The sequence below is a fragment of the Dermacentor silvarum genome, chromosome 6 (genome assembly GCF_013339745.2).
Source record: "Dermacentor silvarum isolate Dsil-2018 chromosome 6, BIME_Dsil_1.4, whole genome shotgun sequence".
Classification (NCBI taxonomy): domain Eukaryota; kingdom Metazoa; phylum Arthropoda; class Arachnida; order Ixodida; family Ixodidae; genus Dermacentor; species Dermacentor silvarum.
This window is the reverse complement of record NC_051159.1, coordinates 8,162,273-8,178,021: the sequence shown is the minus strand read 5'-3', so window position 1 is coordinate 8,178,021 and position 15,749 is coordinate 8,162,273. Positions and strand designations below refer to the sequence as shown.

At 46.4% G+C, this 15,749-nt stretch overlaps 2 protein-coding genes across 2 annotated transcripts in view; one reads left to right on the top strand and one right to left on the bottom strand.

The window, feature by feature from the left end:
- The first annotated feature begins 540 nt into the window (after positions 1 to 540).
- The window catches only part of LOC119456414 (putative deoxyribonuclease TATDN2), a 362,817-nt gene continuing 347,608 nt past the window's right edge, over positions 541 to 15,749 (top strand). Inside the window, exon 1 of the mRNA XM_037718147.2 lies at positions 541 to 1,525. Within this exon, the coding sequence (XP_037574075.1) occupies positions 650 to 1,498 (849 nt within the window). The 5' untranslated portion in view covers positions 541 to 649 and the 3' untranslated portion in view covers positions 1,499 to 1,525. The remainder of the gene's footprint in view (positions 1,526 to 15,749) is intronic.
- Positions 9,116 to 15,749, bottom strand: part of LOC119455278 (CDK5 regulatory subunit-associated protein 3) — a 36,606-nt gene continuing 29,972 nt past the window's right edge. Inside the window, exon 14 of the mRNA XM_037716681.2 lies at positions 9,116 to 10,882. Within this exon, the coding sequence (XP_037572609.1) occupies positions 10,811 to 10,882 (72 nt within the window). The 3' untranslated portion in view covers positions 9,116 to 10,810. The remainder of the gene's footprint in view (positions 10,883 to 15,749) is intronic.

Here is a 15,749-nt window from a genome sequence, read left to right as displayed (position 1 = left end):
CGAAGTCCAAAAGCGACACGTAGAGCAGTGGTTCGCGGGCATCGGAACCATCGCCGCACATTTTATACGTTCCGTCGCTTGCCGCGCAGTACGTTCATTTCCGTCGATATCTCGGTGTCACTTGTGACATCCACTTGAAGAAAAACACAAAAATAATCCAGTTTCGCGAAACAGGACTCGAAATCTAGGGAGGAAATCCGTCAGTTAAGTCAACGCTACTCAATGCACGCAGGCACCGCTACAGCGCGTCGGCGGTCTGGAAGGAATATGGCCGCCGCCACCCAATGTTGCAGGCATGCCGCGTACCTTTGCGGTACTCTGTTTTTCCAGTGACTCTAGGTGCCGAGATGCAACAGCGCCCCCTGGGAGCGGATTACATGGGTTTCAAACCGAAACCGCTATATCACATCAAGGCTGACTACCTTTCTCATCTTCAATTGTTCATTTATTTTGCCGTGTTTTTTTATCATATTACTATCCGGTTGATGGTATATGCCCCTCAGTGGGTTTGTGCCATTAAATAAGGCATCATCATCATCAGAAAAGTCAGGGCTAAGGGACGTTCCAACAAGAAGAAGGTCGATCTCGCCTCTCCCCCAAGCGCTCGCAGCGGCTGCCGTGCGTCGCCCTAGGCTCATCTCACATCACGATGGCATCGCCGTCCCAGCAGAGCAAGAAGTGGCCCTACACGGTGACTTCGAGGACGGGCCTGATCGACTCGCACTGCCACTTGGACTACCTGTTCAGCAAGGCGAACCACTTCGGCAGCTATGCCGACTACCGGCACGACAACCGGCACACCTTCCCGTACTGCTACGAGGGTTGCGTGGCCAACTTCTGCAACCCGGTCACCTTCAAGCTGGAGTACATGTGGGACGCGCTGCTCTCCGAGGACAAGGTGTGGGGCGCGTTCGGAGTCCATCCCAAGATGGCCGCCGAGTACAACGACCAGATCGAGCAGCAACTGCTGCACGCGCTCCAGCACCCGAGCGTGGTGGCGTTCGGCGAGATCGGCCTCGACTATTCGGACAAGAACCGGGACGAGCAGCAGCAGGTGTTCCGCACGCAGCTGCAGCTGGCCACCAGCCGCGGGCTGCCCCTGGTCATCCACTCGCGCAACGCCACGGCGGACACCGTGCGCATCCTGCGCGAGATGGTGCCCGCGAACTACATGATCCACGTGCACTGCTTCAGGGGCAGCTGGAGCGAGGCGCGCCAGTGGCTCGACCCGTTTCCCCACCTCTGCCTGGGACTGACGCCCAAGCTGGGGTACTCCGGCGAGCTGGCCGACGCCGCGCGCCACATCCCGCTGGACCGGCTGCTCCTGGAGACGGACGCGCCCTTCTTCCTGCCCAAGGACGAGCAAAGGAGGGGCGCGGTCGCCCACCCCGGGATGGTCATCCACGTGGCCGCGCAGCTGGCCAACCTCCGAAGAATCACCCTCGACGAGGTCCTGGAGGCGGTGCGCCAGAACACGCAGCGCGTGTACGGCATCTGAAACTCACATTGTTCGGCAGTGTCGTTCGTGCGCGTTATATCAACAGCGCCCTTACGTAACGGGTGGCGACGCCGGCAGCGTGCCGCGCAATGCATTCTCTGCTTCCCGACGAGCATGCAGTGCAAGTAAAATTGTTTTGACGGCCGTCCTGTGAGACGTAGACTGCGGACGTTCATTCCGCGCATCTAGGCTTGCGCAGTGTTCAAGACTGAATGCTTAACATTTATTACTCCATTCGAAATAGAATTTCTAACGAGCATTTATCCCCCTCTATTTCTTCCTTTTTGTAGTTTGTTATTAATATATATGGTGCACTGCGCTGCTGTATGTACTCATTGGAATGAAAGACGAGCCAAGAGCCCAGAAGGTTAAGCGGGTATAGAGTAGCGCAGCGCCTAATATCACGATGCTCGCAGCTATTTGTACCTCAGTAGAATCCTCAGTTTGAACTTTTCTGAAAACTGTCGCGCAAGATGGGTTCTTCAACAATATAACCATGATAACTTAGGGCGAATGTGCGGTATATATATGATCTACGTACTGCAGGAATGCCAATGTTGTCAAACACGAATACAGGTCGACCCCATTATACTGAACTCGCCGAGAAATAAAAAGTTATAATTCGAATATAGGTCAACCGACGTCTTTTCAGAAACCCGCCGTGGTTGCTCAGTGGCTATGGTGTCGGGCTGCTGAGCACGAGGTCGCGGGATCGGATCCCGGCCACGGCGGCTGCATTCCGAAGGGGGCGAAATGCGAAAACACCCGTGTACTTTGATTTAGGTGCACGTTAAGGAACCCCAGGTGGTCCAAATTTCCGGAGTCCCCCACTACGGCGTGCCTCATAATCAGAACTGGTTTTTGGCACGTAAAACCCCATAATTTTTTTTTGTCTTTTTAGAAAAACGAAAAACTTTGAACATGGCCCTTATATATTCGTCGTAAGCTCGGCTACTAAATCTCGCTAGCCGATGCCACAAGCTCCATCCTCACGGAGATTCCGGAGATGTCTTCCTCGCCGAATGCTTCGCAGGCGTCCTCGGCAGCCCAACGTAAATAACAACCAATCGGCGGAACAAGCTGTGTTTCTTCTAACAGGCTTTCAAAATTTTATTTAGCGACGGTTTTCTTTTCAGCGATGTCAATTGTATTAGTTTAAATGCATGGCCTGAAAACGAATCGAACGAGTTGTAATGGAATTCAGCTGTATGCACACAGTCAGAAATCAAGCTAGCGGCATTGTGGCCCGGTCGAATGCTCCAAATCTGGAACGAGCGCTGTTTTCTGTGGCTTCTAACTTTTTTGCGACCGAATAAACTGACAAATCACCGCGCTGAATGGACAAAAAGCATCTTCTGTTTACACAACTAAGCTAAAGCATGCTATCAAAACGATATGTCGTCTCGCAGCATCACCATGTGTCAAGATTAACTTCAGACCTTCCTGGCTATAGTTATCGTTCCTGCTACAGGTGCCTGCGGACAAAAGTACATTAGTGAGAATATTCCTGCTGCTTAAAGCACAAGTAACAGTAATGCAGGTGTAGAAAACTAAACTAACAGAACCAAATGAAGCTTAGGGTACACCACTCATTTATTATTGGCCCTTATTATAACGCGATTCGAAACGCCAGCAACATATTTAAAATATATAAAGAAGTCGTGCAGAGTGAAGTGTTTCGAGTAAAACAGCCTAGTATCGGTCGCCTTTTCTCAGTGCGAACGATTCTTATCCATGTCGATTTCCAATGATCGTCGTCTGCTTAACTCTTTAGGGAAACAATGAAATCATACATTGCTGTCTTTCCACCGCCATGACACGCTATAATAGCACACGGCAAAATTCTTTCGACATGCGTTATTTTTTTTTTCGGGCTTGTGCGCCCCGGCATCACGCCGATTTGAGAACTACAAGGTAATTTTGCAGCGCACGCTGTAATGTGAGAACCTGAGGCTGAACCTAGATCGGCTGGTTCTGGACGCGGCCGATAGGGGGCTAGCATTTAATTAGAGTCACGAATAGCTTTGTTCACTAATATAGCTAGAGATTTTTCAGTCACGAATACAAGTCGATAAGAGCTTATTGTGGTTAACATTTTCTGGAAGGAATGGCGACCTATATTCGAATAAATACGGCACTTGGTAAGATATCTTGATTTTGCGGAAGTACTCCGACAGACACAGGGCACTCGTATACAACCCTTTTGCGCAACATAAAGGAGAAAAGCGGAACTTGTGCGTACGGCAGTGTGTTTTTTGAAAGGTCGAAAATAAACTAGCAATTCTTTTAAAAACGCCGCCGAATTTCACCTCTAACCGCGAGGTGCACTGATTTCTACTCTCACCTTTTGTCCAATCGGCCGGGGTGGCCGAGTGGCTGCGGTGTTCTGCTGTTGAGAACGAGGTAGCGGGTTCGATTCGCGGCAAAGGTGCCCGCATTCTTGGAGGCGAAATTTAAAAAAAATAAAAAAGCTTGCATTAGGCCGCGTAAAGCTCAAGACACAGCGAAGCTGGCCGAAATGCCGACACCGCGTTGCAATTCCGACAACGCGTTCCAGCAGACCCGCTCCGTGAATGCGTCTCTCTCTCTCTCGGACTTAGGCCATCACTGCGTGTTGCATTGCAACACCGATACCGCGTTCCAATACCGAAAACGCGTTCCAGTAGGCCCGCTCCGTGAATGCGTCTCTCTCTCTCGCTCTCATTTTCTTTATCTCTCTCCCGAGCATAGCGCGCAAAACCTCTTCGCAGAGCATTGGCTCGAGCGCGTGCGAACACCCAACGCGCCAGCTGTGGACGACGACGCTCGAACGAAATCGTATGGTTCGCATAAATAAAGTACGGCAAGCGTAGCTGTATAGCCTATTATTAGAGGAACAAGCAACAACATTTCATTTATTGTAATAAATACCATGCTCACAAAAAAAAAAAAAGCTGTATAGCCTAGTGGTTACGACGCTCGCGTAGGGATCGTGGGTACGCGGGTTCGAATCCCGCCGCGGATTGGATTTTTTTTATTGTGTGCATTTTTTAAGTGTATTTTCTCTTATTTCTTTCTCTATTGCTGATGCTGATAGTTTCTTGATACGAACCACAAACTACGGCTGGCTTAAAGAGCTTCGCAGTTAAAACAAGCTCTCGCGTACTTATGTAAGGTGCACGTTAAGAACCCCATGTGGTTGAAATAAATCCATAGCCCTCCTTGTAATTGTCTGAGCAGCTCCAGGGCGATAACCCTCCCTGCCTCCCCTCCCCCCTTACCCTCCCCCCATTTTCGATTTTGTACACGAGAGGCGCCATATACTTTTCGAGTTGCAATGTTGTCGGCTAAGACACCAACTATAGAGAATGATGATGTAAGCAAATAGCTGGTGTCAGTGGATCAATAAATTACGTAAATTTATTTACCGTTTAATTATCATGTAGTTACTGTCCGAGAAGACATGAAGAATTATGTCCGACGGGAACCGCAGCCGATCGCGCACTTCACACACCACACTGAGAGAGTGATCAATGAAGTGCTTCTAGGTGCACTTGTTAGCAGCAGCTTTGTCTAAGATAATTTCTGACGTCCCGCTTTGCTCCTTCATCTGGTCCAGCCGTTGATGCCATTCCCCACGCCTCTTAGCAGCATAACGTCACCGAGACTTTTCGGCACGCAGACGAAGTCGCTCTTCCAACTATTTGCCGAGGACCTGTATTGGCGGCAATTTTTAGCACACTGTGGCCCGCCGCTGCAATCGTCGAGGAGCCACCGCAAGCTGAGCAAGTTGACACGGACCAATGTTAGCTTCCTCTTCCTGTGGCCTAGGGTGGTATTTTCAGATGATCACTTATGGGGATGCTTTCACTTTCACGAGGTTACTGAGTTGCTATAGCGCCGGACATTAAGAGACAGAAAGATGGCTGTGTGGATCAGAGATAGTGATGCAAAACTATCGGTAAATTGACTATCGATAGCATCAATATTTTTTTTAACTATCGATAGTGTAAAAAGCCTATCGATAGTATTACTATCGATAAACTATCGATAGTAAGCAGTTACTATCGATAATCTATCAATAGTAACCAATTACTATCGATAAACTATCGATAAGAAGGCTCCTGTTGCTGTCTCTCAAGGAACCGCAGAATTCGGCTTCCTGTCGCAGCTTCGTTTGGAACCACCTGCTGTCTAGATGGTTCAACTGGGACATTTCACTTCATTCAGCAACTCTACGTAGGGTACATCTGCAGAGCTCGGTTACAGGTAGACTGCGATAACGAAGAGTCCTGTCATAGTTACCACCACCACCATATACCACACACTCAGGGAACCAAGCTACTAATGCTGCAATGAGTTCACACGGTTGATCGTATACTATCGAGAGTACTATTGCAAATACAATCGATAGTACAATCGAAATTATTATCGATAGCACTATCGATAGTTTTTTTCCCATCGATAGTTCGATAGTGACTCAACTATCGATAGTATCGATAGCATGCTATGGATAGTACTGCATCACTAATCAGAGAGCAAATGGAGATAGCCGATATTCTAGTTGACACTAAGAGGAAAAAATGTAGCTAGGCAGGCCATGTAATGCGTAGGATGGATAACCGGCGGACCATTAGATTTACAGAATGGATACCAAGAGAAGGGAAGCGCAGTCGAGGACGGCAGAAAACTATAAATGGGGCGATGAAGTTAGGACGCGTCGGCAGAGACGATTGAACACATGCTCTGCTTCTGCCCCGCCTAATCCAAGGAGAGGGTTTCTCTCTGCAGATTGCTTCGATACCTCCCTCCAGTCTCGGCATCGGAGCTTCTGTTCCCCAGCCTGCACCAAAGCCCCGCCTTTGATCACCTCCTTAGGTTTCCTGTAGGACACAGGGCTGGTGTCTGAGCTATGTGTTGTTATGATTGGCATTTAGCACTGTTATGCCCGGCGGCCTTCTCGACAAAGCATGCTTCACCGGGCATCCTGCACCTATGAATGCCGTTGAACCTGTCGAGCCTTCCAGACGAAGTGTGCATACTGGCGAGCGTGGAGCTATGATAGGCCATTCACGCTGCATCGTCGTTTTAACGCCAAAGAGCTGGTGATGAAACCTGCGTCACGTCAAGATGACTGACAAGTGATTCTGTGTCGCGTGTTTGTCTGAGCTGATGAACAAGCTGGGTTCTATGAAGGACCCCAAACTGCAAAGAGATCATCGGCATTGTACCACCAACTAATTGCTGCAAAAATCCTACACTGATGACTTCATTGAAACAGCGACCCAAGCTTCCCATGAAATTGCATTTGCATTGCATAGAGGGCGGGTCGAAGCTTGGACACCAGAGGCGGAGAGACTGGTGGTGTGGTGCATCACCAGGGGTGGGACTTCGCCGAATGTGAGACCGTTCCGATTGGCTGAGAAGACAGACATTGAATTTCCCCAACGAGAGAAAGGGGGAAAAGAAGTGCTTAAGAACTGGACCTTCAATTTTGTGAAGGTGTGCTCGTACATATAAACTCTCAAAATCTAAATTTGTAAATAAATACACTTTCTCATCACTTGGACGTCACCCCGGACCTCTTGATCGCCCGTCACCATGGCATATCACCAGCCACGAAAACAATAATGACCACTCGGACCGCATGTGCCACCTCTATCAGGCATGGGTGCTGAGACCGCGACAGCCTCTTCTCTTTCCTCTTTATGACCTACTCCCTTTCCCCAAGGCGCTAAGTTGTGCTTCCTAAGGGGCTGCATAAAATATCGCTTCTTCCCCTCTGCAGTCACTTTCTCTCGTCGGCGTCAACGAGTACAGGAACGCTGTCACTCGTAGACGCTGTATGCATTTGGCACTACAGTCACGTGAAATTTCGCCAAAGCATCTCCGAAGGTAATCGAGAATACCGCTTCCAGTCACATATTCAGGGGAGGGAGGGGGGCGATGGAAGCAGTTCCTATATGAACAGCACATGTCCCAACGCTTAAAGGGGAACTGGAGATCTGGAAAGCGAAATGGCACACCAGAGCTGCCATGCTCTGCAACAGGCACTAAAGTCAAATGTGACAGAGCCAACTCCCGACCTTTGGCACTCTCTTAGAAATATTGGCAACACTGGCAGTGGTGACAGCTGCTGCTGAACGTAGTTTCTCGACACTGAAGAGAGTAAAAAACTTTGAGGACACTTCAGGTTTGCCTTTGAGTGGAACGCGATAGCATTCAAATATCCCTGACTGCTTCTCACGCTTCCCGGTAGCGAACGCTATGCACCAAGGCGAGCGTTTTGGTTCTTTTTTTTTGGGCCATGGGAGGAAAGCAGGGAGGCAGTGCAGATGAGAGGAGGGAGCGGCGTTCTACTCCGGCACCAACTGCCTACTTTGCGTGGCCACGCACGCCCTGTCTTGAAAGCGATCTGCAGACGACTCATACCTTCATGCGTGCTGTGTTCTCGCCGCTCAGTTTGTGTTGAAGCGATAGACAGCACGAAAGTCAAGTTCGTCGCTGCTGCTGCCACGTTTGCTCACGCCAGCGTTTTGACAGCGAGTGTCCGTGGTCATCGAGTGTGATGTGTTTGTTTGCCTGTGCGCGCTGACACTATGCTTGTTAATTCAGTTAGTAAGCGAATGTTTCAAAGTTTATACTGCCGACAAAACTACTATCCTTGCTATGGCAATCGATGCTCTGCCTTTCGGGCAAAACTGTGATGTTTTTATAGCTGAAAATAAAGTTAAACGCTTGCTTAGGTGGCATCGAGTACGAGGTGCGCCACGGCACACGCAACATGTGGCACTGCGCGGGTCTCCCCACCGAATATTTAAAAAATCGAATAGTAGATATTTGATTCGCGAATCAAATTCTTATAACATTCACTATTCCACCGGGTGATATTCGATTATTCACACACCCCTAGTTCTAAGGCAACAATATCTGCAACCATTTCCCAGAAACACTTAAGATTGGCAACGTTTTATGTCAGGTGTGCACTCCATCTACGGTGTAGATTCATTTTTGCTGACCATTCTTGGTGAGAATAAAGCATCTAACCACACCAAGAAAGGTGTAAAAGTTATCACTCAATATTTTTATAAAAAATTGTCACCCAATGCAATGCAAACCTGATTTCATTTATTATGAAATGTACCTACTAGCTGATGCAATCACTAAAATATTTATAATAGGGCCTATATAGAAGCTAATGGTTCTCCTCTTACTAATCCCGATGTTATATGCTCTCACTGACAAGTTCACAAGTGTTCCATGATGCGCATACACACACCAAGCAAATCCTATCAGAAACATACAATTTTACCCGCTGTGGTTGCTTAGTGGTTATGGTGTTGGGCTGCTAAGCACGAGGTCGCGCGATCAAATCCAGGCCATGGCAGCCGCATTTTGCTGGGGGCGAAATGCAGAAAACACCCGTGTACTTAGATTTAGGTGCAAGTTAAAGAACCCCAGGTGGTCCAAATTAATCCAGAGTCCCCCACTACGGTGTGCCTCATATTCAGATGGTGGTTTTGGCACGTAAGACCTTATAATTTAATAAATAATAATAAACATACAACTTTGCAGCAAACGGTACAAAAACTACCAAATAAAGCATGCATGCATAAATCATTTATTTCAGACATGTAATCAAAGTGAAATTCCTTTGCAGGTTTATTTCAATCACATTCAAAGTCTCAAGCTCCAATGTGAAACAACAAAATCCTGTGATCCCTCTGAAAAAATTCAGCGTTCCACTGCAGGCCAAGTCCAAATCTCAGATTTTCCTTGAGTTGATCACGTGGCAATAAACACATTTGCTAATACAATTTCAGTCATTCTTCAAGGGATAAGCTTGCTCTATGATTCCGAATAGTAACGAATTTTTCAGGTGTCCCAAACATGCTTGTAATGGCACGGAGTATAGCAATAGTTCATATCAGCACAGGTAACAGTGAAAGATACGCTCACACATACACTCACTTGGACATGTCAACAGTGACATGTCACAACAAATTACACAAAACATTTACGCACATACCGACTCTAATATGATTGCCCACATTTCCAGCAGTACTTTGCATAGGTAATTGCACATCGACTTCTGTATTCCAGTCACTCTTTGAAAATAAAATTTGATGCGCCCTGAACCACTAAACACAACAGTGGAGTCAATAGATTGATATACCTAACTGCAACATAATATTAGGGGGGGGGGAGGGATGCACATGTAAAAATTTGTAGAGGTAATTGGCATGTACACATGTCGACAGGAATAATCACCATGCACTGAAGAGGCAACCACATGATGCGTACGCTTGCAATAATTTTTGGCATTGTGTCACACGATGCTGGCAGGCCCATTTCATGCTGCATGATGACCATGCTGTAATCTCAGGCAAAATATCTTTTGTATCATCACTGGTTAATCATTTTATGTAATGGCACACATTTTGACCACAGTAACAACATGGATGTCACTCAGTGTGAGACAGCCCACTGGCACCAAGTGACAGCATGCTTAAAATACTGTGGAAATGTGTTAGGAATATGCTGGAAATGTGTTGGAAATTCGTTCCATGCAAATTCCACTTAAAAGTGGCAGCTGCTGCCATGGGAGAAGCTGTATGATTTCCGTGATCTCCCGACACCCATCTCCTCTTACAAAATGCGCGCATAAAAACTGTACACCCTTTAAAGAGTAATTTTGCCACAGTAATACTCACCATCAAACTTATGTGTGTTTCTTGTCCGGAACACAATGGTACCTCAGCGTCCCTTGGTTTTCCTGACAAGGTCTTAAATAGAATGGAAGTTCAGGGTAGTTGGTTATTCATGATCATCCAGTAACACTGCGTAAAGCAAGGGACAAACATAGAGGAGACATAGACTGTATATCTCGCTTGTATGTTCATCTCTCCCTTTAAGCACTGCTGTTAGATGATCAGGCTTTATTTTTAAATATAGGAAATGCACGCTTCACTAATGACAAGTATCGATGTGGGCATATTACACCCTTTGGCATGTAGTGCTCACTTTGGATATACACCCTTTGGGGCAAGCATTACTCCTAAAAGGAGTAATGTTCATGTATGCTTTAAAGGGTGTACAGTTTTTTTTTTTTTTTTAGGCTGTGTTGGGCATACGTTTTTGTTATTTACTATCTGTCCTGAAGGAAGCCCTTCACACATGCCTCAAGCTCACAAGAGCCAACAGGAAGCCCGACATGCTGGGGGGAGGTCAAGTGGTTGTGACCAAGCAAGCCATCAGGGATGGGTGGCCATTCACTTGCAGTGGTCGACAGCCTTCTGGCAAGTACACTAGGTGCCACTAGAACAGAGGTCATCACATGACGTTGATTCCTCCCATTATGTTGACAGGCCGGCCCTTGTACCTCTTTGAGATGTCATCTTGCACCTAGAAGATAAAAGTAAACAAAGCAAATCATCTGATACAACTTGCCTTGATAAACAAGAAACATATTTTTAGGATGAACAGCCTAAAAAAGCTCTAAAGGTAGACACTGAATTAACAAAGATTGAGAGATTATCCTAACAGAACCTTCTCAACATTTTCTTTTTTTTTTCCTTCCGAAAGATGAGTTGGTTGTTGCATAGAAAATTGAAACTGAGAGTACCTCTATAAATCTGCAATTAAAATCATTCACTTTGAACGGAAGCTCTAATGCAGCTGCAGTGGTTGTCTAGGAGTTCATGTTCTGCCAGGCACAACTCCTTGTTACATTCTAAAAGCAATTTCTTGGAGCATATCTTCATCCCACAACAATAATTGTCATCTATCTTGCATGCCTTTCCTTTCTTTAGCGCTGCTCAACCGGTTCTTCCAGGTTACGCGAACGGCGTGCATGTCATCAGAGTGACATGGGATTATTAAATAAAAATAAAATTAAGATGCATATACCAACAACAGCATCTTCTGTTGAAGTTAACTGGCCCAATCCCATCGTCCTCCAAGAACCTTATCACAATCCCCACACTTTCTACTACACTGGCAGGAGACACTTTAGTAGTGTGCACTCCGTGCCTGGTGCAGTTTGTCCCAAAAGTTCGTGCAGTACACTTTTAAATTCGCCAGCTTTCAGGTGCATAAATTTGGTAAACTTCAACACACTCCCCATTAGACAAAATACCCTGATTCCACCTCTTTTTTCATTGCTGGACATTCCCTTAGAAGTTCTCTTATGTTAAGCGCTTCAGCAGTAATGTCACTTCCGTTTGAATTGCCGTCGCATCCCAAAAATGCTGTGCCATGTGCACCAGATTGCATTTCGCGAACAAATAATCATAGGAGGCTAAATTCTGCAAGTAGAGAGGGTGTTCGAGCACAGTTATGGAATTGCATGCCGAAAATTACGTGCAATACCAATGCAGAGTCCGCAGGGGCATTATCAGTGAGCGGAAACCAGCGTGCCCCACTTTCAACATATATGTTTGCACACAGTGCACAAGATCTCTCAATCGCTTCAGTACCTCCATGCAGAAAGCTACATTGGTAGTTTGACCTTCAGGTACAAATTCACGGTACACAGTTTCATGGCAGTCAAAAAAAGTCACCAGCCCTTCCCCTGTCAACTAAATGGGGGTAAGCAAAGCTTGTCGTGTGCGTATCTGACCTTCGTGGTGATTTTCTTTCTTTCTCTCTTTCTCTGTCTTTCTCTCTATCTCTGTTTCTCTGACCTTCGCAAGGATTTTTTCATTCTTTCTCTCTCTATCTTTCTTTCTCTCTCTTTCTTCGTTTCTCTGACCTTCGTGGTCATTTTCTTTTTTTCTCTCTTTCTTTCTTCCTCTCTCTACTTTCTTTCTCTCCCTCTCTCTTTCTATCTTTCTTTCTCTTTCTCTCTCTGACCTTCGTGGTGATTTTCTATCTTTCTTTCTCTCTCTCTCTTTCTTTTTCTCTCTCTCTCTTTCTTTTTCGTCCCTGGTATGTGCCAATGAGCTTGGACCCTTTCTGCACTATCGCCAGGATCGACCCACTTTTCAGCGTGACGCCGCCACCACCACCGAAACTTGTGAGCCTATAAATCTTCTCTTAAAAACACAATTAACATGACAGAATTTTGCTTTGTCCTTCATCCTTTTGTTTGGCCTTGGCTCATTTTTCTTTTTCCACTCCTTGCTCTGTGACTTCAGCTCAATGTCATATTTGTAAATCCACGTTTCTTTCCCAGTGACAACCCCTTGTAAGAATTCATCACCGTCGTCTGAAGTTTTCCAATCAATGCAACATTCTTTTCATCACAACTTTTGCTCAGAAGTCAGCAGTTTTGGCACCAACATGGCACAAATCCTTTATAGTTTTCAAATTTTCAGTGAAAATCCAGTGAACAGATTACTTTCTTAAGCCAAGTGCTTCTAACACCATTCTAACAGTATTCGGCTGTCACTGGCGCAAGATAACACATACATTTCATTTTTGCACGAGTTGGAGAGATGTCCTGATCTAGCATCGTCCTTGGAGTTTTCCATGGCCTTTCCGAAAATGCTGGACTCACTTGGAACACGGTTACTTCCTTTAGGGCACTCTTTCCGCAGGCCTTGTGCAACATTCGATTTGTTTCTAGCACCATTCCTGTTGAATTTCATAAGAAATTTGATATCGATCCTTTGCACCACGTACTCGTCAATCTCCATTTCGACAAAGACAAAAAATGGGTAGCACAGGAAGTGCAGCCCATTTGTCAAGAACCCTGCCTTATCATACAGCAGTCCAGCTCATACTATATAGCAGTCAACCAGGTTGCGTATATTGAAAATCTAGAAGGCACAGCACCTTAGGAACCGTGGTTGAACGCGATTGGCTGAAACGTTGCCGGCAATGCTCTGATGTCACGCCGTGAGGATTATTGCCTTTGTGTGTCACCCATGATAGGTTAGGTTAGGGTTACGTTAGGTTAGGTCAGCGTAAAAAGCATTAGGCGGCGTGGCGTAATCTCACAGCGGTTGCAAAAGGCGTTGAGCACTGCCAGTGGCATTTCAGCCAATCGCGTTCAACTGCAGTTGCAAAGGCATTGTGCCTTCTCGATTTTCAATATTCAGTTAAACCTGGTTATAATGAAGTTGCAGTGGTGCCACTGACGAACTGAGAATTGGAGTGATTTTCGGAGCAGCAAAATATTAATTTTGGAGCAGTTTGGAGCATCCAGTGTCAGATTTTGGAGCACTTTGGTGCTAATAAATGCCAGCTGCTGGACACGTCCTAAGCGATTTCAAACACTTAAAATTGACAAGCATTATTCCAGAAAGTATTTGCTTGCTGTAAAACAATGTTGCTCTGCCTCTAAATACATGAGTTTCCCTTTAATTTAAATGAAAGCAACAAACCTGTTCACACAGTGTGCTATAATTAGTTTATTTCAAGTTGAGTGAAGCTGCTCAGATGTTGCCTTTTACATTGTATGATTTTTTCATTGACAGCTGACACTTTGTTATGTTTTCAGCAAGGCTCTAGCATCAGTCAGAAACACCTGGCCAGATTCAATGTCATCAATGCTTTTCTGAGCCAGGCAAGCCTTGATGAGCCCCTCGTAATGCTCAGTCATTGCTTCAGACGACACCAGGTACTTTTCAACGGTCTGTTTTTCCTCGTAATGCTGAAGCTTCTGTTCAGCAACTGGCCGATTCACAACTGGCATCCACCGAATATTTCGACACCAGCAATTCAAACAAGCTCGATTAGTCGGACTACCTTGAGGCACCATCACTGGCCCATAAATTTGAAGTATAAGTACGACTGAAATTTCGGACACCTTAAGGTACGCCATTCTATACAATTCGGACTCCACCTGCACGACTGCATTTTAATTTGACCGCCGAGTTGAGTGGAAATAGCAATATTTTGGCGTTGATACATCGCTGGCATCGCCGCAGCATGGTGGTCAGCCATGTTGCCGACACCTGCTGGAAACCGAAACCTGCGAAGCCTAGTTAATCCAGCACCGGCCGCGCCCAAACCGTTGGGCAAGCGGAACTCTGGCAAGCCATTTGGGAGTGCATTCGGGTTGGCTCCGCGCGTCCAGCGTTTATTCATTGGCGTGTTAACTAGCGACACGGTCGCGACGACTTGAGTTGTTTAAGTGGCGCCGACTACACCCTCAATGTCTCTGCCGGCGAGGACAGTGACTGTTTCAAAAAAAAAAAAAGAAATCCGCCGTTATTCGGCTATGATAGCGCGGTCGACTCCTGCGCGGCGATTTTGTAGCGATGCATTCCTCTCAATTCAATATGCCGCCCTTATCATCCACCGTTATCTGCCGGCTGATACCATTTAATGCAGGCGGAGCGCCACTCTTATACCACTGACGAAGCACAAGGAGTGGCAGCGGAAAAGGCATCGCTACAAAATCGCGGTCCTGTTGCCAAAGGTTGAAGATTCAGTGCATGCATGAATTGTACTTTCGTATTTTTGTGGCAACAGCATAACAGTGGTATAGATATGGACTGACAAGATCGTAGGCAAGCATACGCGCGCGCACGACCGCGTTGACAAACTTCGGCTTTATTTTTGGACGACCCCTTTCCAGGATGCTATCACTTTCGCGACATTTCGCGCGACTAGCACTGGACACAACGACTGATGATAGCGTTCCTGGCACACTACCAAGTATGCCGACGCTAGTGACGCGAAATCCCACGAAAGTGAACGTATCCCCAAAAGTGGTCAACCGAGAATAATGGCTTTTTTAGCCACTGGCGGAATATATTCAGCTATTTTCTGACGAATTTGAATATTTCCGACTCCCAATTTGGACATTTAGGCAGTCCCCATCGAGCTCGAATTATCGCGGTCATCGTTCGAATTATGAAGCTGCTTTAGTCATGCGCACTATGCACGTCTGCGGGCCACTGCGGCCACACACGTAATGCGCAAGCACTAATTTTGGCGCACTTCGGCGCAAAATCGAGTATTTTTATCAGAATGGCGCAGAAAATCTCGTATGGCGCAATCTGGCGCATTTGGCGCAGGAGTGGGAGCACTGAAAGTGACATATTCCCAAAAAACTTCGTTATAAAGAGGATTTTGTTATATGCAGGTTCGGCACGAAAATTCGAAAAGAAACGCTTACCGTATTTACTCGATTCTAACGCGCCCTCGTTTGTAATGCAGACCCGTTTTCCGTGACCAAAAGAGAGGGAGAAGAATCCTTTACAGTACCGCGCACCTCATGCTTTCATACAGAAATACAACTATCGCTCAAGATTTACTCCCAATACACTAAAGTTGCGATGAACAAAAAGTCCCAGTTTCGCCCGAAAGGCGAAGCATC